At 50.1% G+C, this 27,783-nt stretch overlaps 1 protein-coding gene across 1 annotated transcript in view; it reads left to right on the plus strand.

Annotated features, from left to right (window-relative positions):
- FCHSD2 (FCH and double SH3 domains 2) overlaps positions 1 to 27,783 on the plus strand; it is a 113,524-nt gene that overhangs the window by 75,640 nt on the left and 10,101 nt on the right. Inside the window, exons 9-13 of the mRNA XM_065745809.1 lie at positions 10,063 to 10,185; positions 13,349 to 13,444; positions 19,366 to 19,482; positions 20,736 to 20,840; positions 27,611 to 27,772. Of these exons, the coding sequence (XP_065601881.1) occupies positions 10,063 to 10,185; positions 13,349 to 13,444; positions 19,366 to 19,482; positions 20,736 to 20,840; positions 27,611 to 27,772 (603 nt within the window). The remainder of the gene's footprint in view (positions 1 to 10,062; positions 10,186 to 13,348; positions 13,445 to 19,365; positions 19,483 to 20,735; positions 20,841 to 27,610; positions 27,773 to 27,783) is intronic.

Genomic DNA, 27,783 nt, shown 5'->3' on the forward strand with positions numbered 1-27,783 from the left:
CTGTGCTGGGGGCCCCAGGTCTAGATGCAGTACTGCAGATGGGGCCTCACAAGAGCTCATTAGAGGGGGACATTCCCCTCCCTCTCCCTGCTGGCCATCTTCTTTAATACAGGGGGTTGGACTTGATGGTCTCTGGAGGTCCCTTCCAACCCCCACAGTTCTGTGATGCTGTGCTTTCCTTGCTGCTTGTATTGCAGGGTGTGCTACCTGCAGTGGTCTTCCTTGTTGGAGCACTAAGTTAGAGGAGTGGTGTGATCAGCTGCTGTGCTGCCCAGTTTCTTTCTTTGTGGTTTCAGTAAGCTTCTCTCCATTGTTACGAGTGTCAGTTGTATCTTCTGTTTTTTCTGTACTTTCCCATTTGCTTGAGACGAGGAAGTGCAGTTGTTTAATTTGGCTCTGGTTCTCGATCAGAGTTCTCATAGTGATACAGCAGTTTAAATAGAAACCAATTCTGTGTAGTTGCACTGAGCAGGTTCCCTGCCTTTGTATGGTGACAGCACCGAGTCGTGGTGCAGCATTACTTTTTTATGCTGACAGATTTGTTGGTAGGAGCACAGGCAGTGTTTGCCTTTCTCACATCTTCCCCTGCTGCAAGGTATCGTCTTAAAAGGTTCTAAACCACATCTCATAGCTCCTCATCCAGACACCTCCTGAACACTGCCAGGGACTGCAGCTCCCCCACCTCCCAGTGCCTGAGCACCCTGAGAGAATAAATTGTTCCTTATGCCCAATGTAAACCTCCTCTGCTACGACTTGTGGCCGTTTCCTCGGGTCCTGTTTGTTGCCTGGGAGAAGAGGCCAAACCCCTCCTCACCACAACCCCCCTTCAGGAAGTGGCAGAGTGCTCCGTGCTCTCCTGCATCAGCTGCATCAGCATTTTGGTGACCCTCTCCTCAATGGATATCACTGGGAGCTTTTGCAAAGGCAAACCAGCAGCTGTGCTGCAGCACGGTCATCCACTGCATCTGTAGGGCACTTGTAGTGTTTGTTTATGACAAATGTCAATACAGACTGCAGCTGTTACGTGGGCAAATGGGAGTCCTCTGCAGCCAGAGATGCTCGGAGAAGCGACCCAAGGCTGAGGACTCGGTGGCTTCCTGGTCATGCATTGATTATACACAGAACTTAATTGGATGTGTGTGGCTCTGGTGGCTGTGTTGGACTTCAGAAGCGAGGTGACATCTTAGTGAGAGGTCTTAAATTGCCTCAGGAATGTTATCCCCACAATGGCTGCCCTGAATAAATGGGAATGTTTCCACGAGGGCCTCTCTGCGGCTCCAGACCGAGCCGAACCCGTGTTATCACACTGAGAAATCATGTTACGTGCTCGTGATTGTTTTATGCTTTTCAGAATGATTTAGGAGCACCCAGGGAACTATTTGCTTTTCTAAACTCGTTCTGATGTCAGAAGGGGTTTGAGTTTCCTTCGCGGCGCCCAGCACTCACTGTTCTCCTGAGCTCCTGCAGAACTCCCTTTCCAACTCGGAGGGAATGGATGTAAGTGAAAGAGGTATTGTTTCACTTCCTGCTCCTGCCAACTGCCAGCCACAAATATTTTGTAATTACAATTAAGGCGGCCGTAGATTGCCTTATCTCCAGTATCAGATGGGCACGGGAACTTTCCTGCAGGGACAGTCAGTGAGTGTGAGCTGCTTTCTCCTGTTCATTCCTATGAATGAAGGATGAGAAGGGGCAGCTGTGCAGCAGATGATGCCAGGATTGCAGGCGATGCCAGCTGGGGCTTCCCAGCATCTGCTGCCACGCTGCTTTCCCATCCCAGGGCATCGGTCCGTGGGCACGTGTGCTCAGAGGTGCTCTCATCTGTGGGGAAATTAATTGCATTAATAAGGCCCCGCTTGCAGGAGGATGATGTATCCACATCAGCTGTTGAATTATTAATGCAAAGTGGTGCCCTCTTATTTAGGCTTTCCTTGAAATGCTCACACATCACCCTTACAGATCGTTACCCCAGTGCTGCTCTGGGGAGCAGCAGCTCCCAGTAGCTGTTCTCAAATACATGCTAACTGCAGGTTTGAGCATTTATATTCTGGCTGAGTAAACATGTACAGGGAAGGCTTCCCACTGCAAGCCAGCTGCCCTGCTCTCACCCTGCTGCTCAGGGCTCGGGATTTGGGCAGGGAGATTGCTCACCAGTGACTGCCACGGGCAAAACAGGGAGGTGATGGTAATTGATTGCCTGTTGCTAACAGATGAGAGCAGTGAGAAATAAAAGCAAACTAGAAGCACTCCTGGCTCAGCTCTGCTGGCAGGGGGTCCCTGTTGGAGCCATGGGGCAGTGCTGAGCTCTGTCCCCATGCCCCCCCCCCCCCCCCCCCACAGCCCCCAGTTACAAAGCCTTGCTGTGCAGACCTAACACACCACTTCTGGAGGAGATTTTTGCAGTGAGTTGTACCACTGTTGGATGGTATGGTAGCATCTGATGTTTGCCATTTGAAATGTGCCACCTGCACCCTGGAAGATGGCACTGCTCATCACAGAGCATTTCTATGCTAACTGGGCACGAGGAGCGGGCCTGAGTCACAACTCCAGAATCACCAAGGTTGGAAAAGACCTGTGAGGTCATCCAGTCCCACCATTCACCTACCACCAATAAAGCCCCACTAAACCACAGCCCTCGGTGCCACATCTCAACTTCGAGCACCTCCAGGGAGGGACAGTGACCCCACCACTCCCGGGGCAGTCTGTTCCAGCTTTTGAAGAAGCACTTTTTCCTGACATCCAACCTGAACCTCCCCCTGGTGCCACTTGGGGCCATCACCTCTGGTCCTATCGCTGTTAACATGGGAGTGGAGGCCAAAGGAGGGGGAATGGCTGCTGACATGGGTTGATAGTGATAGGACAAGGGGGGATGGTTTTAAATTCAGACAGGGGAGACTGAGGTTGGATGTGAGGAGGAAGTTTCTCACTCAAAGGGCGGTGATGCACTGGAACAGGTTGCCCAGAGAGGCTGTGGATGCCCCATCCCTGGAGGCACTCAGGGCAAGGCTGGCTGTGGCTCTGGGCAGCCTGCTCTGGTGGCTGGTGGCCCTGCACGTGGCAAGGGGTTGAAACTCAATGATCTCTGAGGTCCTTTTCAACCCAGGCCGTTCTGTGGTTCTATGATTCCAAGTAATTTATTTTCATACATTATGAACCATGGCAACTTACGTAATTAGGTTAAAGCAATAACAATTTTTCAGGGGATAGTAAAGCTCTCGATGATGCTTCTGCGTTGTCAGATAGTTTTATGGGTGCTGTGATGGCAGGAATAGGAAAAGGACTGATGGTAAAGATGTAGCATGATTTTAGCTCTGCTCCTATAAGGTATCTCCTGCAGAGGAGGCTGTGCAGGAGTCATGGACGTGTTTGTGTCAGAGGAAGGAACAGGAACAGTGACTGGGAGCAGTGGATAAAAGGGAAAATGGACATGGATTGTGGAAGTATGCTCTTGCTATAGATTTTATTGCCTTCATGGGGCATCGGAAGCAGCTTAGGAGGCAAAGTGAGATGTAGGGGGACCATCTTTTGGAGGCACAGTAAGGACTAGGTTGGAAAAAAACCCTCAGCTCTTCAAGTCCGACCATCAGCCCATCCCCCCTGTGCCCACCAACCACATCCCCAAACCTGGGCAAATTTAAACCCTTTGGCTCGAGGGTTTTGGTGTCCCCACACTCAGAGTTGTGAGTCCCACATGAATTTAAGAGTCCATAACTCCGAGTTACAGAAGCCCCCAAAAAACCCAACACTGACACGATTCGAAGGTATTGGAAGAAAATGTGTTGGCTTGGAAGAGTCACGATGATATCCCAATAGGTGCTTATCTTTTAGGTTGATTATTTGTAGAAGCTGCTTTTGACTGAAGCATGACAAGCTGGCTGGAGAGGCATAGTAAACAGCTTTGTGGATGAAACTAATGAACAGCAGACGTATTTTTATTAATTGCTCCTCTCAGTGAAATGGTTCAGTGCTTTGTGGTAGATCTTAGCTATAATGCTATCATCTAATAGCACATACTTTAACAACTGAGTGTTCAGTTGAGTAAGGATTTGAAAATGTTCCGGAGTCCCAGGAAAAGTGGATAAAATAAAGTATAGATGATCATAGTGCATTCTCTAGGGTATGCATACGTGAATTCAAGAATCGTGGAGTTAGAAGGGCCACGAGGGCACAACTTCATGGTCTGCCTGTGCAGAGATGAGCTTAGATGGTTCTCATTCCTTGTTGGCTGAAGAAATCCAGCTCCAGCTTTCTGATTCGGATAAGGGGATGGGCCTTCGTCAGCTGCTTTGTTGCAGCACAGCTTCCTTCCCTGCTTGCACTTGTGCTTTCACAGCAGTTTTGTCAGAGAGAGCAGGATGGGCAGTGGGCTTCCAGTCACTTCTGAAGCAGGGTTCAGGTTTCAGGTGGAAAAGCTGCTGGCTCACGGGAAGCACACATTTTCCTGCCCTTCCTTCCTTCCTTTCTCTCGCAGTGTCCTGGGGAAGCACTGCTGCTGCTCTCAGCTCTGCCATCCAGGAAGCTGAGATCCACTGCCGTGCTCAGGATGCACCTCTCAGAGACACAAAGGATGCTTCAGCTGAGCTTTTAGTTGTGGCAGTGGCTGCTAACTGTTCTGCCCCTGCTGCGTGACCCCAGCCCTTTAGTTTTCACCGTTGATGGCGATGCCCTGAGGTATCAGCATGTAGAAATTAATCCAGTTGGAGCCTCGTTTATCAAATGAATTCAAGTGAAAGCTCTCTGGCCGCACCATCCGTCGGTGGGCCGTGGCCATAGGCTCTAAGGAGACCCACAAGGAAACTCTGCTGTGTGCATGTGCTGATGAGATGTTTCAGTGTGAAGTGCAAAAATGCTGAGAGTGGTGCTCAGGAAAATGGACAAGGAAAACCAGTGCCTGTCCCCGAAGCAAAACATCGGGATCAGAGGGAACAGAGCTTCCAATGGAGACGAGGATCGGGTGGCATCCTGATGAAACTGTAGTTGTTTAATTGGCTGCTTAAAATAGATGGAAGAAGGCGCCTGTGCTGCAGATCTCCTGTATTATTTTGGGGCTTTGTTTTGATTGCTGAGCAGGAAAACGGGCTCTGTGGCCGCGGTGCCGTGCCGTTGGGATAACAGATAATGTCAGAACTTATCAGTCCCCAAACACAATGATTTTCAGTCAGTTCCTCTACAGCTTTTCCTTATCTCTCCATGCTCAGCCCGCAGGCAGGGAGGGGCAGAGTTTGGCCTCTTCCCTCCACCCATGCAAGGAAACGCTTTGCCTTCAGCATCAGCACACCAGGGACATGGCAAACCCCCCAGCACAGTGTTCCCCTGGGGGTATCAGGCCCAGCACTGCCACCGGGCCATAGGAGGGGCTGTCCCCTCTGCTCTGCTCTGCAGCCCCACCTCCAGCACCGCAGTGTCCCAGGGACACAGAGCTGTCGGCGTCCAGAGGAGGGCTGGGAGATGGGGAAGGGTGTGCAGGGCCCAGGGTGTGAAGAGCTGCTGGGGTCCCTTGGGTTGTCTGGCTCAGAGATGGAGGATCGTGGCAGCTCTACAACCCCTTGTGGCCCTACAGCCCCTCCAGGGCCAGCTGAGGGTGGTGGAAGGGCTGTGCCCTAGAGGGCAGTGCGCATGGCACAGCTCCCAGGGCGCTGGGACACCACTCTGACATAGGGTTGGGGTCTGGAGGTGCTGTGTGGGTTCGGGTTGGGCTTGGTGATCCCTGTGGGTCCCTTCCCACTCGAGGTGTTCACTGGGTCTGTCGTTTCGTGGCTGACTGCACTGTGTCTGAGCTTCTTGTGGTCTTCTTGCCCCATGTCTCACGGACCCCACTGCCTTTGCTGAGGCTCAGGCTTTCTTGGTCTGTGGGTCCCTCCTCAGGCTGTGTGATGGGAAATGATAAGAGGACCTTATTTCAAACCCGAGTGCTTAGGGTCAGTGTGTGCAGGTAGGTGTGTGTGTGTGTGTGCTGAGATCCCATGGGATGTCAATGCCTAGCACATAGCTCGCAGGTGGAATCCTCTGTTGTAGTAGGAGCACACCCAGCCTGTGGTCAGTGACTCTGTGTCTGCATGGAGATCAGAGATGAGCAGTGTCCCCCAGGGGTCGGTGCTGGGACCGATACTCTTCACTATCTTCATCAGTGACATTAGAGTGGCATCGAGTGCACCCTCAGCAGTTTGCTGATGACCCCACGCTGTGGGCTGCAGTGATGCAGCCATATAAATAAGACATTTTAAAAGTGCCATCTGAACACAGTGCAACTAGTTTCCCAAAGAAACAAATTCATTCTGACAAAGACAGTAACGACTTACTTTCAGAAATCAGAGGGCAGTGCAGTAAGCAACAACAAAAATAGTGAAGGGAGGGGCACGTGCACAGCTCCTGTAGGCACCTGGACAGGGGGAAACCTGTTAGTCCAAGGGCCACCAAATGGGAGCAGCAGCTCTGCCCCAGATGAGCAGTCAGAGGAATCAGGTAATAAATCCCAGGTGAGTGTATTGCTTAGAACTGAGCAATGCTGTAACCTCCCAGGAAGCAGTGAGCATGCTGGAAGAGCAATCATACAGCACCACACCACATCTTTATTTCTGAATTGGGTAGATATGGGTTCAAAGAGTGAGCTCTCCTGTGGATAAGGAATGGCTTGAAAGCTCACAGACAGAGGATTGTGGTTCACCTAGTGGCTGATGATGAGTGATGTCCCTCAGGGTTTCACCTTGGGAGTGTTATTCTTCAGTATCTTTACCAGTGATGTGGATGATAGGATCGATGCACTGTAAGCAGATCTGTGGATGACACAAAGCTGAGGAGTGCAACGGGTGCAACAGAAATGAGGGATGCCAACCAGAGGGACCTGAACAAGCCCAAAACGTGGACCCCTGTGGACTTGATGAGGTTCAAAAGAGCCAAGTGTAAGGTGTTGCACTTGGGTTAGGGCAATCCCAGATACGCCTACAGACTGGGAGAGCTCGTGGAGAGCAGCCCTGTGGAGAAGGACTTGTCCTTGTAGATGAAAAGCTGGATTGAGCCAGCAGTGTGTGCTTGGAGCCTGGAAGGCCAATGACGGCCTGGGCTGCATCAGAAGTGGAGCGAGCAGCAGGAAGCAAAGGGTATAAAGAAAAAGTCTGTTACAGGTGGTGAGGCACTGAGCAGGTTGTCCAGAGACGTGGTGGGTGCCCCATCCCTGGAGACATTCAAGGAGAGGCTGGATCAGGCCCTGGGCAACCTGATGGAGCTGTGCTGTCCCTGTGTGCTGCAGGGGTTGGACTAGATGATGGATTTTTTGGCTCTCTGATACATACTGCCACTGTATGGAATGGAAGGAAGCTCTCCTCCTCCTGCAGCTGGCACTGAGCTTTCCCCATACAATGCTGTTTCCATGTCCTGAGCTTTCCAGCACGTGTTGGAGCTGCGGGTTCGCGTGGCTGTCTCGTATGACACTGACTGTAATAACTTCAGTCCTGGCAGCTCCCGTTGTTATTTAAGGATTTCATCACAGTGAAAGCACTGTTAATTAATGGCAGCAGGGAGGCTGCACTGCAGTTCTGCTGTGCTGACAGATCTGTGTGCTCACTAATGGTTTGCCAGACTCTTCCTCAACCTCTTCCTTTTGTGCCCCCTGCGTCACCTCTGGGAGTATCATGGGGAGTAACTTCAGGGCTGTGGATAGAAATGAACTTAATGTTCTGTATCTTACATTTCTAGAGCTGCAGAATGCAGCTGTGGATTAAAACAGTCATTCCAAAGGAGCTGCAGGTAGAAGTTGAAGGGAACAAGCAGGTGTTGAGATGGGATCCCTCTCCCCCAGCTTCACAAGAGCAGTGTGTACTTCCACCAATTTCCAGGCCTCTGTGGGTCAGTGTATAGGAACAGCTGAGCTTCCCCAGCCCTATTTTTGCCATCATCTGTCTCAGGGCACTGCAGTGCCAGCTGTGCAGGGCCTGCAGGGACCCACTCCAACACACTTTAGTCATCAGCTGAATGGCAGGAGTCCCTCCTGCTGGGCCTGACATGAAGGCAGGGAAAGCTCTCAGGTAGTTGCTTTTGGAGGTCGGGAACCTCTGTTAACAGCATACTGGAATAAGACTGGCAGCTGCTTTGCAAACTGACGGGTTACTACTGCTTTGCCAAGTTGAAACTATTTATATTTATTAGCAGAGATTGAAGATGACCCGGTCCCAACCCCGTGCTGTAGGCAGGGACACCTCCCTGGAGCCCAGCTTGCTCACAGCCCCATCCAGCCTGGCCTCGAGTGCTTCCAGGGAGGGGAGCCTGGCTGGGCAACCTGTGCCAGTGTCTCACTGCCCTCACAGTAGTTTCTTCCCATTCTCCAGTCTCAGTCTGTCCTCTTCCAGTTCAAAACCATTTCCCCTCGTCCTGTCACTATCTGCCCATATAAAAAGTCCCTCCCCAGTTTTCCTGTAGGCTTCTTCCAGGTCCTGGAAGGCCGCTGTGAGGTCTCCTTGGAGCCTTCTCTTCTCCAAGCTGAAGACCCCCATCTCTCTCAGCCTGTCCTTGCAGGGGAGGCCCTCCATCCTCTGATCATCTCCATGCCCTCCTCTGGACCAGCTCCACCAGCTCCATGTCCTTCTTGTGTTGGTGCTCCAGGTGGGGTCTCAGGAGAGCAGAGCAGAGTGCAGAATCCCCTCCCTCGCCCTGCTGCTCACCCTTCTCTGGATGCAGCCCAGGATACAGTTGGCATTCTGGGCTGTGAGCACACATTGCCAGCTCACACTGAATCCTTCGTCCACCAACAGCCCCATATCCTTCTCCTCAGGGCTGCTCTCAAGCCATTCTCCACCCTACCTGTATGTGTGCTTGGGATTGCCCTGACCCAGGTGCAGGACCTTGCCCTTGGCCTTGCTGAACTCCACAAGGTTGGCATGAGCCCACCTCTGCAGCCTGCCCAGGTCCCCCTGGATGGCATCCCTTCCCTCTGGCAGCAGATGGTGCCTTAGGAACTAATGGTGCATTGCAGACCAAACCATCAGTAGAGCTGTGCTTGGTGGCTGGTTTGTGAAGAAGGCAGTGCCTTTTAAAGTGTATTTGGGATACAGAATCTTGGATGTGAGGATTCCACTTGGGACTGGAAATGTTTTCTCAAAGGAAGAGTTGACTTAGGGGTGTGCCACGTTCCTGCTGTGCTGGCTGCAGGAGGACAATCCCCCCTGAGGGTCGTGCTGTGTTCTGGGTGCCATGCCCCTGTTGGGATGCTGCTGCATTTGGTGCTGATGGGCAGAAAGCAGCTCCAGATACGGTCCAAGAATCATAGAACGACTCAGGTTGGAAGGGACCCCAAGGAAACCAAAGAATGGATATGTGATGTTAAATGTCAGCTATTTGAGAGCTAGCATTGGCTCAGCACAGAGCTTGCAGTAAACCTCAGCTGTGCTCTGATGGCTCTTGTTACAACAGGGCTTCTCCATTTGAACCCCAGTGTTGTCCTCAAGGAGTTATTAAGCTTATGCCAAATTTCTGCTCAGTGTTGGGCACTCCTCACGTGTGCCGTGAGCCGGCTGGTCTCACCAAGCACTGGGTGAGGAGCATCCCACACATCACAGTGCTGTGTGGTGGCATTGCAGGGCCCTGCAGCTCCTGGGCCACGTGTGTCCCACCACAGCATCTCCCCGGACCCGAGCTCAGTGCTCAGTTGTGGCTGCATTACACGACAGGGTGGAAATCATGTAACCCAGCCCAGGACTGTTGTGGTGCTCTGTAGTGCCATCTGATGGAAAGAAGCTCTGCCGTTTGTCCCTGTCAGAATGAAATACGGCCACATGTCACTGTCCAGGGCTGCTCCCCTAGGCGCAGGGGATCGCGTCCTTCAGATGGGCATCATAGAAAGCCAGATGTGACTGTTATAAATCAGCACAGGCTGCTTCGGAGTCGTGGGGCCACCTGCAGAGGTGCTGTGGAGCAGTGAGTTGTGGCACTTGGGGATGCAGCCCGTGGGATGGGGTGAGCCTGGGATGGGGAGCTCATCTCCAGCCTTTGTGATCCCTTGATTTTATTGCTCTGTACATCACGCTCTGAAGCGCACAGTGCTCCTCTTTGATTCATGGCCTCTTCCTCCAGGCTCTGGATGGGAACATATATGATCACCTGAAGGATTATTTAATGGCATTCAGCAGGACTGAGCTCGAGACGTGCCAAGCTGTACAGAACATGTTCCAGTTTTTGCTGGAGACTTCCAGCAGGGTAAGTCTGAGCTGAATGATCCTTTGTAACCGAATACTCAGAGCATATATAGATTCCCAGACTCGCTTCCAAAATAATGACAAAACTGAAGGCTCATTATTTTTGGTTACTCCAGAGTGGTATTAAGTTAAAAGAAATGAGATGCTTTTCCTGGGGAGACTTTTTCCTGTTGCCACCCAGGCTGTGTTCTCATGAGCACACTGACACAGCACAGTCTGCAGAGCAGCAACCAGGACATCTGTGATTGTACACACTCCACAGCTTAGGAAGAGAAACTGCCACACAGGGTCCTGCACTGCACAGTCCAGAGCAGTGTTAGTCACCCATGACATTAAAACCGTGCCATCCTGCTCAGCTCTCTGTAATTGATGGTCAGCTTAAAAACGAAATATCACAGCGTTCTCTCTGTTGAATTGAGAATGGCAAACATGGAAAGCAGCTGAGCATTGTCACAGTCGTGGTTTGTTTGCTTTGTTGAGCAGCCAGAAGCAGAACTACGTGATCACTTCCAGCATAACGTGAATACTTCAATAATTCATGTGCTGGGCTAAAAAAGAAAAAGAGAAAAATACTAACTGCCATTTTGCTCAGGCGAGCTGCTTCAGTGTGGTCATAATATCCCTTTGTACAGATACCTGAAGCACCTGCACAGAAACAGAGCATGTTGTATTGTACGTAACACGTTCTGAATTGAGCAGCCAGCACGCTGCCTTGCACCCTGTTGGGTACACAGAGTGGTTTACAATGGGCTGCTTTTGAGGCCATCTTTGAGTTGCAGTTGTGAAGTGTAAGGGAAATGCTGTTTTATCTTCTGTTGGTCAGATGCTGTCAGTCCCTTGCTGTGCATTGCTCAGGTCAGCCCACAGCACGGGATGACAGAGTCACCAGAGTTGGATGGGACCTTTAAAGATCACTCCTTCCCCACAAGCACCACTTGTAGGAGAGAAGTGGAATTAATGAAAAGACATTCTCCTTCTCTCCAAGACTCCATCTCTCATTCCCAGCTTGTTTCTGGAGGTCAGAGTTGCTGCTCTGGGCTATAGGAGCTGCCTGATCTCACTCTGATCCAGCTCCACTCCACCTATATAGGAACTAGGGACTGCTAGCACAGCCCAGAGCAGCTGAGTTATTGTGGGGCCTGAGGAGAGAGCAGAAATGTAGATGCACCTATCAGGATGGAGCAGGATATCTTCCAGCTCTCTCCTTGCAGAGAACACAGGGAGCAGAAGTTTTTACCTTTAGCCACCACACAGCACACTGAGCAGCAGCTCCTTCCAGACACACTGTCCTCACCCTCACTTCTGAACAGCCACAGTTTTGTAGGAATCAGCTCAGAAAGGAGAGGCAAATCTGGAGCAGCAGCTGCTCCCAGGCTTTACACACACCTCTTAGAAGTGCTGAACTTGAACCAAATTTGTTGGCGCTTATTTGGAATAAAAACCAGCCTGCCATCAGAGCAGAGACTTAAAACATCAATTGTGGTTTTATTACTGTAAGATAAGAAGTTAACTGAATAATAGCAAATGGTATTATAGCCAAGATGTTTTACAGATGACATAGTTAGACTGATTATTGTGATGGAGAAGAAACAGTCAAAATGAAGGGAAAATGGAGGGGTGGTGGGGTCTTCTTCTCTGGGGACATTGAAGACCCTCGTGGATCTGTCCACATGTGCAACCAGGGCTGGGGAGCTGCTTTGCAGGGGGATTGGACTCAGTGATCTCTGGAGGTCCCTTCCAACCCCTACAGCTTTGTGATGCTGTGATTAAAGGCCCCTTCCAGCTCAGACGATCCTCACACTCCGTGACTCCTTCCCAGCTGACAGCATCACTTTGGACTCTGCTTTTCTGCATTTCTCTGTGGAAAATGTGCTTTGCTAAAAAAACACACTTCAGTTTGCTGCTTTGAGTCAGGCAGAGCATTTCTGCGGGGTTCCCCTTAAGAAACTTCTTCCAGCTGCATTTTAGCTGGTGTCTGTGCATGTGCTATGTCTGTGGCTTCAAGCCCGCCTTCAAATGTCAACAGACATCGACTTCATCATAAAAGAAACTGCAGGAGAGCACGGGGCTGATGTCTGAATAACAGGAAACCCATTTGAGGAAGAGCTGCTTGGTCCCACGGCAGCCGTGTGGCTCAGGGCCTTTTGATTCTGCTCTGAGCAGTTGTGAAATGCATTGTGCACTGTGCTCCCACTGCTCATCCCTGGGCCCTTTGCACCACACTGCTGCAGCTGTGATATGGCCACGCTGTGTTCCTGGGAGGAACACAGTTGTGAAGGTGGTTTTTCTTACCTGAAAAAAGGAATTGCTTTCCACTCAGTCTGAGCTTAATGCATTGAAGTATATTCTGTTCCACCCTCGTGCAGGAGGGCTGGCACTACGTGTTTCACTGTGCTTACGCTAAACTCCTCCGAGCAGAGCAGTAATTATGCACTTCACTGTTTTAAATCACTGCAATATTGGCTCTGGAGGACTATTTGCTTTTCTCTGTGGAGCTTAAGAAGGATTTTTTGCAGTGCAGCCTTCCAGAAACGCAGCCATCACCATTGCAGTGTGTTAGAGCACGGGTTCTGCTCCCCACCCGCACACAGAGGAGCTCAGTGTTGCTGCAGTGCTGCTGCTCCTGGGGATGAGCACCCGTCTGCTGGAGACTTCTGCACCCCTGCAGCCTCCATTGGGGTGAACGTTTTTATAACGTAATGACATCTATGCACAGCCATCCGCGGAGGCAGTGGATGCTCTGTAGAGCTCTGAAAGTTAATTAACAGAAAGGAATGAATTCGGTGGCTGATTTTCTACCTGTTGTCCCACATAGTCCTTTCAGCTCCTGCGAGCACTGGTTTGTGTGAGGATCAGGTGGTTCAGGTGAAGAAACTGTACAAGGAATGATGCACAAGAGGAGAGGGCAGTGTGTATGGAGGGGAAGGGCCGGGCTGTCTGCAGGACTTGATTCCCGTTCTGCCTCCTGGGTGCTTTTCTTTGGTTAGCAGCAGATGTCCATCAGGTTGCTGCCTTCCTGTGTGTGTCCTTTGGGTCACTTCTGGGGCCCAGAACCAACCTGTGCATTCCCTTTCTGCTGGAAATAACTGTTTTACTCGAGCAGCATTTGCAGCATGCTCTGATCTGGGAAGGAACATCTCTAACTGGCATTTCCTATCTTCTAGGTGGTGCGAGATTACAATCTGCAGCTGTTTTTACAGGAGAACTCCGTGTTTCACAAACCACAGCCTTTCCAGTTCCAGCCGAGTGACAGTGACACTGTAAGGACACCTCAGTTCCTCTGCTTTATTTGCCCTTGCTCTGTTTTTAAGAATATTTCAAAATGGGGAGAGAGCAGTGCTCACCGGTGCACTGGTCTGAACCTCGTGCTGTATTTCTGGGGTAGAAGGTGCATAGAATTAATCCAGGAATGCCAATAACAGATACACAGGAGAAGTTCCTGATGTAGAGAGAATCCCATTAAAACATTGCATTCCACAAACCCTCAGAAAGTCCTGTGCTGGGACATAGGTTGTTTTCAGAGCCGTCGTTGCTGGTGTCAGAATGAAGAGCAGGTAAATCCATTTCCTGGCAGTGCTTTAAAACAGGCGACGTGTTGATGTGCCACCCCCACCACAGATGTTTTCATAGGAAATAGCACTGTAAAGTAAACGTAGCCCAAAGAACAGAGTGATCCTCACACAGCTTTGCATGACTCGAATCCTTTACCCAGCTGCCTTGGATGATAACATCTTCCCCTCCAGTTTGGCTCATCAGCCTCAGGAGTTCTCCTCGTGGCTGTGTAACACCACCCGTGTTTATTTCTCCACAAATACTAACACCTGTAGCACTGCTTCCCTTACCTTTGTGTTTCCACGAGATGTGAGTGGTTCTGGTGGCTCTCCCAGCTCCGTTGTGGGGTACACACCGTGTGGGGTGAGCGCGACCTCCCTCGCTCTTGCTGTGCCTCTCTAACCTTTGCTGCTGTCTTTCCACCCCTGTGCAACCTCTGCCTGCAGAGTTTTAATGCGGTTCAGCTGGTGGACATCGAGCCCTCACCTGTCAGTGCCATGAGAATGACTATAGCAGAGGTATATGGAAGTGTTTGTCGTCTGCCCTCGGTGTGTGTGTTGCTCCTGCCCTGCATGTGCCCTGGGATGCTGAATTCGAGGTGGCAACAGAATGCATCACACGTGTGTAAAATAAACAAGCTTTTCCCACAGTGTGACTTAAGGTAGAGTAAAAAGAGTGCTGCTGGTTGTGGAGAGGAGCTTCACGCTTCTGTCCTTACACTTGCACAGCATCTGGAATTGGCCCTGTAATCCTTTGGGGCTGTGAGTTACAAGCTTGCAGCTCAGGAGAGCAATGTGTGTGGCTGGTTAGGTCTGCAGTGTGAGCAGGGGAGCTTGCAGCACAACGCAGGCCCGTCACTATTGCATTTTGTTCTTTCCCAGGGGGCAGTCCCCATGGGAAAAGAGAGCTGCCATTTGCTAGTGTTCAAGTCCTCAACGTGAACAATTAACACGATTCTCTGATGGACACTTGTGTGGCTGGCAGTGTTCACACAGCAGTGCTTCACCCAGAGGCAGTGAGGGGGATGCTGTGTCTGCAGCTGCCTCCATAGCTCTGCTGCAGCTCCTGCTAGCTCAGCAAACCCACCTGGGCTGTCACAGTGCTGCATCTCTTCTCAGAGCTGCAGTATCTGAGCTTCTGGCTGCTCACACTGTAACCAGTTTTCATCTCCCTCCCCTCCCAAACAAAAAATAATCATACCAACTCCCATACAGCCTCAATAGTTAAGCTCAACTAATGGGATCCTGCCTGAAAAATGGCAGGTTCTGTTTTGACCACTTCTCATGCAGTGGCGATTACCAAATGAGAGATCTAGCTCAGAATTTGGCTTCTGAATCTGCAGGAGGTCCTGTGAGTGCTGGAAGGGGGGCACTGATGGTCCTGCACTCTTTTGCCACGTCCTCTCTTTGTCGGTGGTCTGCAGAGGTTGTGGTGTTCTGTTCCTGTGGGATGTGCACGATGGTTTTCATAGTGAGCACTGATGCTGAAGGAGGTGTACGTGGGGTGATCTGTAGATCCACTCAGGTGCTTAATGCCCACCTGGTCCAGGAGCACACGACAGCTTCAGACTGAACACACGATACCCTGAGACCAGCGTCGATGTCGGGAAGATTTAAGTGTTACTGGAATGAAAAAATGACAGTTGTGAGTATTATAGGCAAGGGGAGTGTTACCTGAACGTGGAACTCAGCTAAGGGAAAGCTGTGAATGCTTTTGCAGACTCCAGTTTTACGTGGTCTGTCTTTCCATACCAAAAACACTGCTTTGGCCTTGCTTATACATCTGGTCAGGTACAAAATGTTCAAGTTATTCCCTCATCAGTTAATTTTCAGACATAAATCCATCAGAAAAAGGAGATCCCTTGAGGAAACACTTTGTTTCAGAAGGATTCAGTTGGAAGACACCTCTGAGATGCCCCACTCCGACCATCCACCCACCAGCACCGTTCCCCCACTGCTCCACATCCCTCAGGACAACATCTGCACAGCTCTGGAATACAGTGATGTTCCCCTCCAGCATCCATCCTTTCCATAAAGGAATTCCTGGGCCTGTGTGAGCGGCAGGCTGCAGTGAGATGCTCTTCTGCAGTACTTTCAGGCTCAGCAGAAGGGAGGAGCAGGGCTCACTGCCCTCACGTGGGGACTGCTGGATCCACCCAGCGATGTCCTCACCAGCCAACATCCTTCCTCGAGGAAAGGGATCTTAATGCTGTCCTCACGCTCCCAAGATAAACCTGTCTGTGTAAGAGCAGTGCAAAATGTAAAGGAAATTAGGCAGCTTTTCTCTATCTCCTGCTTGGGAAAAGGATTCCTCTCCTTGAACTTCGCCTTATCGGGTGAGGAAAGGGGACAAACAGCAAAAAGCACATGCACTGTGCTGGAGGACAGCAGCAGCAGCTCACGGCAGCTTTCCAGGTGGGGCTCCTTCCTGCCTTTATCTGCTGCCCCTGCCTTACTTTCCTCCATACATCACTTCTGCTGTCGTTCCCCCAAAATATCACCAAGCATGATTCGTAGGGCTCCTCCTCACCGTAAGAAATGTGTTTTCCTCTGGGTAGTTTGCAGAGAAACCTCCCCTCCGTGAGACTGGCAGGAAGTCGTGCAGCTTCACCCCTTGTCCCCTGGGGGAAGTGAGGCTGAACTTCACTCCTTTGCCATCCATCATGAATTTCTGAGCAGCCCTGGTCCTGTGCTTGCCAATAGAAATCACTGTGGAAATGGGAAGGAGGGCACAGGGCTCTGCTATACCAGACACGAAGGTTGGAGGGGCTCCACACATCTGAGGTCCATTGGTCTCTTTTCTCTGTCTCTACACCTTCCAGCTTTTAATATCAAGCATCTTAAGACTTATTTAAAGCTCACTTAATAATGAATGCGTTTAAGTATTTCAAAACAGCTTCCTTTTATAAACAACATTTTATTTTTTATAATGTGACATAAATATTTGATGTTGGAGATAAATATTTCAGCGCACAGAAGCTTCTGAAATACAAGCTGCTGGGTAATAATAACAGTGACTATCCCCACGTATGTGAGCCCATTTGAAGAGGTCCAGAGAAAGCACCACTTTCCCTGCATTGAGAGTACTCTTTGGTTTGTTGGCAGAGCAAAGCCAGCTCGTTGTTTTCTAGCCTTATGGAGCTGGCTGTACAGGAGGACTCGTGGCTGAATGTTCTCAATGTAAAGCTGTAGGAGCTTCAGAATAAGGTCAGTGGCTTTTCATCCTTGCTCTGCCACGGATGTGCCTGGTAGAGAAATGTCCAGCACTGTCGACAGCTGTGGTCTCTGACATCCAACAGAGCTTTCAGATTCCAGGCTTAACTGATAGAAGAGCAGAGGTGGGAGGAAGCAGAGCCACAGCCTTTGCACCAACCCTCTCCTAACACATCTGGCTTCAGCTGCACTGAGATCTGCCTTGCAGAAGGGATGTCTGTGTAGATGCACCAAAACCAGGTGGAGAGCTTGTGCCCTGCACGGGGCTTCACAAGTGCTCACTCTTAAGGACTTGTATCTTAAGTGTTATCTTAAGGACTGGGTGTGCCTAAATAAATCCATGTTTGTCCACTCACGTTTTAGGATGGCTCCATGGAGTGGTTTAACCAAGGGAAGTCAAACAGTAACACAAAACCCTGATCATATAAAGCCACCTCCATAAAAGCAAGCAGAAGCAACCTCATGTTTCCAGGGAGGGTGAGGAGAGCTACACCTGCTTGTTCTTTGCTCAGCAAACATCCTCGTGCTCTTACCTGGTGTTGCAGAGCTAACCCTGGTGCTGACATCTTTCCTGCTCCCTGCAGGGCTGCTGCACACAGGGCAGTGTCATCCAAAGGCATCAAAATCTAGCTGCCCGGATCACTGCAGTTCACTTCCCCTTTATTTTACCCCCATCTGTGCCGTGTGATGGTGCTAAAGTTGTCTTTCAGCTTGACAGAAATCCTCTCACTTGGTCTCTCATTCAGCACCTGCCGGAGGTTTCTCACCTGCCCTGGAGCTCCTGCAGTGCCCTGCCTGCCTGGGGCTTCTCCCTTCTGCCCCTGGGCTCTGATAGCACGAGCAGAGCATCTTTTGAACCATAGAGGAAAGAGAAATCCCTGAAACACTCCTTTCCTTCCCTCGTGCATGTGCAACCTCAGCTCCTCCGGGCAGCACGAAGCGTGCACTCCTCTTACTGCACTCCCACTGAGTGGTATTTCCTAAGGGCATATTTTTCAGTTCAGCTCAGAGGTTGTGCAGGATTTCGTCAGCCCAAAGAGGACTCGTGCTCAGAAGGGACACAGCGTGGCTCTGGGCTGCATAGCTCCCAAGCAATGCTCATGTAACCGCATCACCCAGGAGAGGGGCAGTGCTGGGGCTCCCTTCGGAGTATTGATGACTGCAGTCAGTAGGAGCCATTGAAATCATGAGGTCACTGCGGTTGGAGAGGACCTCCAGGATCATGCAGTCCAACCATCCACCCGTTCCCATTGCTCCCACAAGCTGCTAAACCACATCTCGTAGCTCCTCATCCGGACACCTCCTGAACACTGCCAGGGACAGCAGCTCCCCCACCTCCCTGTGCAGGCCATCCCAGTGCCTGAGCACTCTCTGAGAGAATAAATTGTTCCTTATGCCCAATGTAAACCTCCTCTGCTACGACTTGTGGCCGTTCCCTCGGGTCCTGTTTGTTGCCTGGGAGAAGAGGCCAAACCCCTCCTCACCACAGCCTCCCTTCAGGAAGCTGTAGGGTGTATTGAAGTCTCCCCTGAGCCTCCTCTTCTCCACACTGAACAATCCTGAGACTGATGGGCATCCGAAGACTGAGATGTATGTGTATGTACACATAGGGTTGTTGCATATGTGGAAACTGTGGAAAGATGGGAGTGATTTCAGTATCCAGATGCCGGAAGGTCGGCCTTCAGATTTTCAGCTGGGTTCTGCTCAGTCTGTTGAGGACAGAGAACTACTTCGTCTCGCTTCCACTGGCAGTTCTTGAGAGGAAGAGATGTATTTTTTTGGTTACCCACCAGCAGTGAGAGCAGACTTAACATGAAGCACTGTCAGAGGCTGTGGTTTGAAGCTGAAGTTACTGTTCTTCAGGCAGCATTTGTTGTCTGGACAGTGAGAGTGGCTCTGCTGTTCTGAGGTGCTTGGTGGCATTATGACTCGATGACAGCTCCTGAGAAACGAGCCCTGATGGCTGAATGCATCCCACTTAACCTCTCAGCATTGCTTCCTATAGTGCGTGTCCACAGGAAGGAGTTGGCTCCCCAGACTGGCTCATTCTTCGTCTCTTTGATAAGAGCATATTGGCAAAATAGCATTTCACATTTATTCATCAGAGCTGTCTTTGCAGTGGGGCTCGGTGTCACAGTGGGACACATTTTCCCAAGGCAGTGAGGTGGGAATTCTGTAGAACGTGGCTTTTGCAGTTGGCTTTCCACAACGTGCTGCCACGACAGAGTCCATAAGGAGGAGAGTTGATTTTGGTGGTCCTTTGTTTTGTATGAAACAAGATGCTGGGCTGTATCTCACATTATATGGCCCTGCTAGTGCAAGGTAAAGCGATCACCTATCTAAGCAGTGCCATATATGCAGAGCTGGCCCCGGGCTTTTCTCATTTTGACTCATTCTCTCGTTGTGTTATGTTCCAGAGTCGACAGCTGGAATCGGAAACGGGAACGACAGAGGAGCACAGCCTCAACAAGGAGGCTAGGAAGTGGGCAACCCGCGTGGCCCGTGAGCACAAAAACATCATCCACAGCCAGCGGGTACGTGGGGAACCACTGCTCTACAGGCTGTGCTCGTTGCAGCTCCCTGCTGTACGAAGGAAGAGCTGCTGCCAGCACCAAGGAGTTATTTGTATTGGATGTCTCTCCTGGCACTCTGCCTTTGTCCTCTTATCTTGTCTCGGTGCAGCTTTAAGGCTGCTCAGCTTTTTTTGGTGTGTTTTGTTAGTCCCCTATAAATCTGAAGTTACAGCATCTCTTCTGGTGCAAGGGATATCTTTTGTCTGCCTGGTGTGGAGCCGAGGTGGTTTTGGGATGCAGCTGGGACTGCCTAGGAGTGAGGATAAAGTTGAGAAATGCATCCCTCTGTGGGTCAGAGAGTTTCTTAACTATCTGTGGCAAAGCTCTCATGCTCCTGTCTGGGAAGAGTGAGATCAAAGCGTCCTCTCTCTGTCATAGACGAGCAGGGAAACAGCGAACCTCTTCCTAACGAGATTTGACGTGCTGAGGTCAAGGCTAATTTGCAGAGATTACATTCAATGCAAAAAGTGGGACCAGAGCAGCTCCAGCACCTCATCTGCCTTCTGCTGAACCTGGGTCACTGCACTGCACAAAGCAGAAGTTGTAGCATCGTGCAGAGGGGGTGATGAGTCTGTACAAAACACAAAGGAAGAATGCCCCGTGGTGGAAGGAGGGGGTATCCTGGGTTCTGGCCATTGCTGCTGGTACTCCTGCTTTTTCTCCAGGCTCTGCAACACAGAATGTATAAGCAGCCACTGAACGACTCAGAGCTCTGCAGATAAGAGTTGGTGATGTGTGAAATCACGTGCTTTTGTTATTTTCCTTTTGGACCAGTGCAGTCTACGTGTGTGCCCATCAGGGCAGGAAGGCCCAGCTGCATTCTGTGATCCTCCTGCGCACACACAGCTCCTGCACACTCAGCAAACCTTCTTTGGCTCCCGCTGCCTCAGGGCTGTCGTGGTGTTAGCAACTTTTCACTTCCCATTTCAGATGCTCTTTTAAACCTGACATAAGCAGGGACCAGCGTGGCTGCCTTAAACACATAAATACCAACGGGTGGATTCGTACTGCAGTGTCTTCTTTAAGATGCTGAAGTGCTCTGCTCAGTAAACTCCCATTGGAAGTGCTGTGCTGTTCAGTGGTGCTTTGGTCCTCATCTTTGTTGCCTGGGATGGACTGCCATCCTTTGGCCTTACCACCCAACAGCCAGACTGCAGTGCAGTGTCTCACCTAACACTTCCCACACCTGTAGTGCACCTCCTTATTTCTTGCAGACACTTGAAGAGCTGGAATGCCACGGGCCTGTGATGTCTGAGCAAACCCGAGCAGAACTGGAGCAGAAAATGGATGAAGCCAGAGAGAGCATTCGCAAAGCTGAGGTAAGGGAGGAATGATGGGGCACCTGTTTCTTACTGTGGAATGGTTTGTGCTACTGCTGTTTAATTCTGGGGGTGAAAATGTAAGCATCAGGGAGCTGTAAGAGGTTGGTTTTCTGTGATTTCTTACCTCTCAAATCACAGAATGAACTTACTGAAAGATATGAGAGGAGAAGAACCTCCGGATAGTGATGGGACTTGCTGTGCTTCCTGCTATCGTGCAGAGGTGAAGGACATCTCTGTTTGGAGGCTGTGTCTTAAGTAGAGAGAAAAAAAACCACCTCAATTTCCCTTCTGCTTGAAGGGAATGACAGAAGGAAATAGTAAGCATGTCCATACTTGTGCTTTTATGTTTCTAGAAGGAGCTACCACGTGCTGATGTGACTGTGTTGAGAGCTGTTCTGGATATACATATCTGTAGTGTCAGTGGGAAAGTACTTCGAGGTTCAGGACCCACCTGGACCCCTTCCTGGGCTGGGAGCTGCTCTGGGGCAGGGGGTTGGACTCAGTGATCTCTGGAGGTCCCTTCCAACGCCTGCTGTGACTTCATATCTCCTCGTGCCTCTACTGTGAGGCACTTCTGCAAAGGCTGCAGGGACTGTGGGACCTCCTGGGGGGCAGCAAGATCCTGGGAAGACCAGCTAGCTTTGTGTTGGACTGCCAACCAGAGCCTGGCTGCTAAAGCTGCCAGTCTGCGTGGCCACAGTACCTGCTGCAAGAGGAGCCAATCTATTCATTCACAGCTGAGCACGTTGCTTAATTAAAACTACAGAGCAAGTGTAATTATTTCAGTGAAGTGCTTCTCATACCACTCGATAATCAGAGCTCCTGGTGTAATTAGGAATGCCATTTCCAGTTCAAGAGGTTAGAAAGTGCCAAGTGAAACTATTCCAGCTACTGATAGGCCAAATGCTCACCTCTTTTCTAAAACAAGTCCACTTCTCTGAACAGAAAGTGTTCTAGGCTGCTGCTGTCCTTCATCTTGAATAGCATATTTCAAACTCCAGAGTGATTCAGTGTGTGTGTGGTTACTGATTACGTACATGAGGACAGAGAGCATGGGAACGAAGGATAAAAACAGCAGCAGAGACAAAATCAGGGCAAGAAGTTGAGGAGGAGAAGGTTCTTGCACAAAAATAGCATAGGTCAGTCCCAAAACTTAAGTGCTTGTAAATCCTACATGGCCATCATTAGCAGAACCCAATCCATGGGTGGAAATGGGCTCGAACAGAAGGATAACACGATCCCTTGGGGTGAGCAGTGGAGAGCAGCAATGGACAGACACAGCAGAGAAGAGACCTGAGAGCACTCGGGGCCTTTTGCCCAGCACAGGGTTGGCTTTTTGGAGAGAATTAGCTGAAAGAGCTCAAGACAAAGTTGCAGATTCCCTTGGCTACAGTCACGGAGTGTGGCTGAGAATAGACAGACAGTGCCAAGAAGCAGAAGGTTTATGTGAAAAAAAAAGAGAAGTGAGATCAGCAGTAAAGCCAGTAGTGTTCTGGAGGAAACAGTGGGCTTTTCCAAAAGCTGGGGGAGGGATGGGGCTCGGCTGGGAAGCACACTGGGCAGGAAGCACCCTGCCAGGAAGGTGAGTCATAAAGGCAGCAAAGAAAGGAGAAAATAGCACACAGTCCTCACATCCAAGGAGAGCAAATGCAGAGTCGTGGATGCGCTCACTGTAAACACCAGGCAGCAAGCAGAAGGGGTAGGGGTGGTGAATATTTTTCTCTGAGATACATTCCACAGTGTTTGGTAGAAAGCTAAGAGGAAAGATGATGTATTTCCTTGTTTTTGTGGTGCCAGACAGTGTCACCTTCCCAGTCACTGAGGTCACTCACAGAACTGTGGGGGTTGGAAGGGACCTCCAGAGATCATGGAGTCCAACCCCCTGCCAAAGCAGCTCCATTGAGTTCAGTGAGCTTTTTGCCTTTCCTAGGGATGGCCCTTTTTTCTGTCTCCCTTCTGAGACCCCACTCCTCTACGTGGTGCTGCAGATCTCATTTTGGGGCCAGTGTTGAGATATTTGGCCCACGTACTGCCTGCAGAGAAGGAAACTGTGCAGGTTTTGACAAAAAACATTTTCTTCTGTAATTCTTTTCAGTGTGGAAAAGATCACTGAGGATCACAGTGGTCCAACCACCAACCCATCCCACCACTCTTCTTGTGGTGTGTTAGTATGTGCTGCAATTCCTCACTCCAGAGGCGTTGTGTTGGGATTTTTTTTCCTCGTGAAATGTATTTTCTTCCTGAAATGATGAACCCATTGTTCTGTCCCATTTGGGTTTCCTACACATTGGTGTCTTTTTCTGGAGCCAAACAGCTCTTCCTCCTTTTTTGCCTCCTTCATTTCCTAAGAGGAATAAGCACTCCCAGGCTGAATGTTGCCCTGGTGCCAGGGAGGCTGTTTTGGCTCGCGTGTTTCTTCCTGGGGAGTTTCAGAGAGGGCACATTTTGAAGCAAAAAAAAGACAGTGAAAATGTGCATCCAGTGGAGGCATCTTGGAGAAACCTGGTTCCTGTTGGCTCTGGTCTTCTTCAAGATGTACTGCTTCAGCATAAGGACTGAGGCTGGCACATCTGCTGCTCAGTAGGTTATTTTTGATCTTTCTCTCCATGTGATTGAAGGCGTTCCTCTTTGTGGTCTCTCAGGGAGCACTCTCCTTGATTAAAATTTGGGAAAGTATATGACTTAGGAGTGCTCTTACCCAGCTGATAGATGGTAGATCTATGTCTTGGATGCCAGATGCCCTTAAGGGTCCCTTCCAACCCAAACCATACACAGTCCACTCTGATGCACAGAGGCTGTAACCGAGAACCATTGCACCTACTTTATTCCTCTTCAAGGTGAAAAGGTTTTGGTTTGGTTTGAGGGAGGGCTTGGTTTTGTTCTGCTCACTTCTTTTCCAATAAATGTGGTCTGATAACACCTCTGGCCCTGGCAGAAGAACAGAGTTTAGTGCCATTACTGCTGTAGCGTGGAGGAACTCCATCCTTGTCAGAACAGCTTTTAACCTCTGATGTGTAAGGGGTGGATTCCAAGAAGGACAAGCTCTGGGAGCAGACCTGTACCTCTCCACGGGATGTGGCACAATTTGAGCATCATCCGGAGAGGAGGTGGGCACCTTGGAGACTCAGGAGTGAAGGAAAATGAATTATTTGTGTAGCTCCTTTGTGCTCAGCCAACATTAACTGAACTGAACTTCAGGACTTGTGTTTGCTGTGGCTGTTAGTTCAGGTGGTTTGATAGATCTCGTTTTCTTTAAAACACCATCTCAGTTCCCCACTGCACGCGTCCCTTTATCCTTAAACTATTGGAGATCCAACCTGATTATATATAGTGTGCATATATATTCTGTCTCCCCTGATCTGTCCTGCAGAAATAATTTGACTCCTGCGGAGTCAGAGCTGCCCCCTTGGCTTCCATGATCCTTTCTTCAGCCTTCATCCCAGGCCCGGAGGTGGAGTTACTCCAGTCCTGTTCCTCTCAGGTCTGGCTCACACTGAGGACCCCGAAGCTCTGCTCTCCTGCTGCTCGAGTAGCACTGTTGCTCTCAGGGCTGAAGTATTTTTCCTCGACGACGATGGGAGATTTCCCATTTGTGCTGAGGTCTTCTCTCTGGGAAGGTCTTGGGGGCTCCGCAGCAATTAATCCAATTTCCACTTAATTATATGGGGATGCGTTTTGTCTCATGATTAGGATATCTACAACCCTCGAGAGAGTGTTTGTGACAGATAGCACTTGATTAGGACTCATTAGAGTGCTGTTTACGTCGTTTGATTAGTTCAGAAGCTTCGGTTCATTTCTAATTGTGGACAGGGGGCTGCTGTTGCTCTCCCCTTAGAGCTGGCTGTGAATATTGATGCCTGTGCTGTGGTCACAGTTGTGTTGCTGGCTGAGCTCCTGCTCTGTCTGAGGATCTCATCTGTTAATGTCACACTGTGTACCCTTCTCCTGCATCTCAGCCTCCCCTTGGACCTTTCCACGTGCTGTGTCATTCTCTGCTCGCAGGAAATGTGGGAAAATCTCATTCCAGTGCTTCACCACAGACGTGGAAGGGAGTAAGGCTACCAACAGGGAAAGGAGATCCATTTGTGAAATGGCACTTGCTGCCACCTCCGGCCCTGCCCAGGAAACATACGCTTGGGAAGGCTGTGCTGGGTAAGCAGATTGCTCTCCCAGTGTGAGAGGAGAGCTGCATTGTCCTTCTTGGCCACCAGGGCACAGTGCTCACGGCCAACCTGTCATCCACCAGGACACCCAGCTCCCTCTCCTCATTCCTCCTCTCCAGCAGCTCATCCCCAACCTGTACTGCTGCGTGCAGTTATTCCTCCCTAGGTGCAAGACCCTACACTTGCTCTGTTAAACCCCATCCGGTTCCTCTCTGCCCAGCTCTCCATCCTGCCCAGGTCTCTCTGAATGGCAGCACAGCCCTCAGCCATTCCTCCCAGCTTCGTACCATCAGCAAACTGCTGAGGGTGGACTCTGTCCCCTCACTAAGGTCATTGATGGAGACGTTGAACAGGACCAGACCCAGCACCGACCCTGAGGATCACTGCTAAGTACAGGCCTCCAGCTGCACTCTGCACCACTGATCACAACCCTCTCAGTTTGCTTGTTACCCCAACAATTTTATAACCCATTCAAAGGACTTGAACCAAGGTGTTTGTGGGGTGTAAAGAGCACTTGGTTTCTTGTAGCCCTTTTTCCTTCTGGGCACAGAGAACAGCAGTGTAATACATTCTCGCTGAGTTTAGTTGTCTTGAGTTCTGAAGCAGTTGTTTTATCTTCATCTCATGTGAGCTGTAGGTTTAAAGACTTCTCTTAATTAAGATCAGTAAACAAACAAAGCTGCACTTCTCCCATGTAGAGCAAGGATAGGTATGTGCAAAACAGATAACAGTATTGTTATTTTTTTGAAGCTTTTTGTTCCTTTCATCATCTTAAAACGTGCCATCAGCTGAGGCAGAGGGGGAGCAGAGAGAACTGGGAGCCACCCAAACACCATTGGTATACTCTGTGGGCAGCTGGCAGTTCTGAGTGAACAGAACAAAATTCCACACCTCAGCTATTAAATAGTAATTGGTAAATAGTAACTGTAAGCAGTAATCTCACTATTAAGTAGGGAAATATCCATCCGGCAGTGGAGTTTAATACCAGTGAAATCTGGGCAGCATCCAGCTCTCGCAGTGAGCTCTGGGTTTCAGCATTCCAGTGCTTTCAGAGCCCAGCTGCCTTCCTGGAGACACTCTGTGTTGTGGGGAATGTCAACGCTCTCTTGGTTAAACAGATTTTCAAGCCTGCAAGTTTCTGTTGGCGGAGGTCAGTCAGTCCGTGGTGATTTCCTGCAAGCATCTCTTTGTGTGCAGTGCTGCTGCGTGGCTTTCTGGCTCCAGTCCCACAGCAAAACCAAAGGAGAAGATGGGGCAGGCTGGAGCTGTGCCCTCTGTGCTGGGTGGGTCTTTGCTTGGAGGGCTGGGGCTCCATCTTTTGGCGTAATCATAATGGTAGTATCCCCCAGCCACTTCGGGCGTAGCGATGTTTGAATGAAGTGGTCATGTTTTTGAATACGTATCTCTTCCTGCACAAGGAGCAGAATAAGGTTTTCGTTGAGGAAAGGAAGCTGTTCACCTTGGTCTACCAGTGCAATCATTTAGGATGGGGGGAAAAAAGGTACATACATATGCTTGTAAATAGTGTTATACATCTTTCAAGTGCAGACCTGACCTAACACTTAAGGCACTTTTATGGTTTGTCTGCAGTGGAATGGAACTCAAAACATTTGTGGTTTGGATCGAGCATTTGTTGAATATTAAGTGTACTGTGTGTAAATAGAGGGAGGGAACTCGACTGCATTTACTGCATACCTTGACTTAAAAACCCTTAGCAAGTACAGCCAAGGAGCTTGAAGCAGCTTGTTTATTTTAGCTAACAAGTTGGTACAAACAGCATTGTTTACAGTGAACTGAGAGCTAATTGGAGCTACAGATGTTTACAGTATGCCTAGACTAATGGTTGGTGCTGTTGCGTAACTTGAGCTAATTGGAAATTGCATAATAAGGTGAAACAGCATCACGAGCAGGCTGAGCAGTTCTGTGCATCCTGTGCTGAGGGCACACAAAAAGTCCTCACTCCATAACACAGCACCAAAACATAAAGAGAAATCAGGGCTGGGTACTTTGCTCCAGAATGATATCCATCCCTCCTTCCCTGCCTCCCTCCCTCCCTCCTTCCCTCCCTCTCTCCCTCCCTCCATCTGTTCCTCCCTCCCTCCATCCCTTCATCTGTTCCTCCATCCCTCCATCCATCCCTCCCTCCCTCCATCTCTGATGCTTGTTGGTGTTCCCCTGGGCTGAGTGCTGCAGGTAATTTAGAGCATCCAGGTGGGGCAGGACTCACTTGGTACCATGGAGTTCCTCATCTCCTTCACCTTCTCTCAGAGCAGAAGTGGTTATGAAGGAGCTTTGTTCCAATTAACAGATGAGATGTTTGCATGCAGAGATTGGCATCCCCAGCCTCATCTTTTTGGTGCCAGTCTCCTTCTCTGCAGACGTTCAGGACCTGCCTGGATGCCTCCCTGTGCACCCTGGGCTGGAGCTGCTTTGCAGAGGGTTGGACTCCATCATCTCTGGAGGTCCCTTCCATCCCCTCCAGTTCTGCGACGCTGTGATTTTCTGCCTTCCTTTCTTAATAAAAAGAGAGCGTGTGATCTGGGGGAGGGAGCAAAGTGTCATGCTGAGGGAAGGATCCTGATTCTTACCCATCTGTCTCTGCAGATCATTAAGCTGAAAGCAGAAGCCCGTCTGGATCTCCTGAAGCAGATCGGCGTGTCCGTGGATACGTGGCTAAAAAGTGCAATGAACCAGGTGATGGAGGAGCTGGAAAACGAGCGCTGGGCCAGCCTGCCCTCGGTGACCAACAACGGCTCTGCACACCTGGTACGGCCCCG

Source organism: Cyrtonyx montezumae, unplaced genomic scaffold (assembly GCF_038088225.1).
Source record: "Cyrtonyx montezumae isolate F1298 unplaced genomic scaffold, pur_monq_1.0 scaffold_37, whole genome shotgun sequence".
Taxonomy (NCBI): Eukaryota; Metazoa; Chordata; class Aves; order Galliformes; family Odontophoridae; genus Cyrtonyx; species Cyrtonyx montezumae.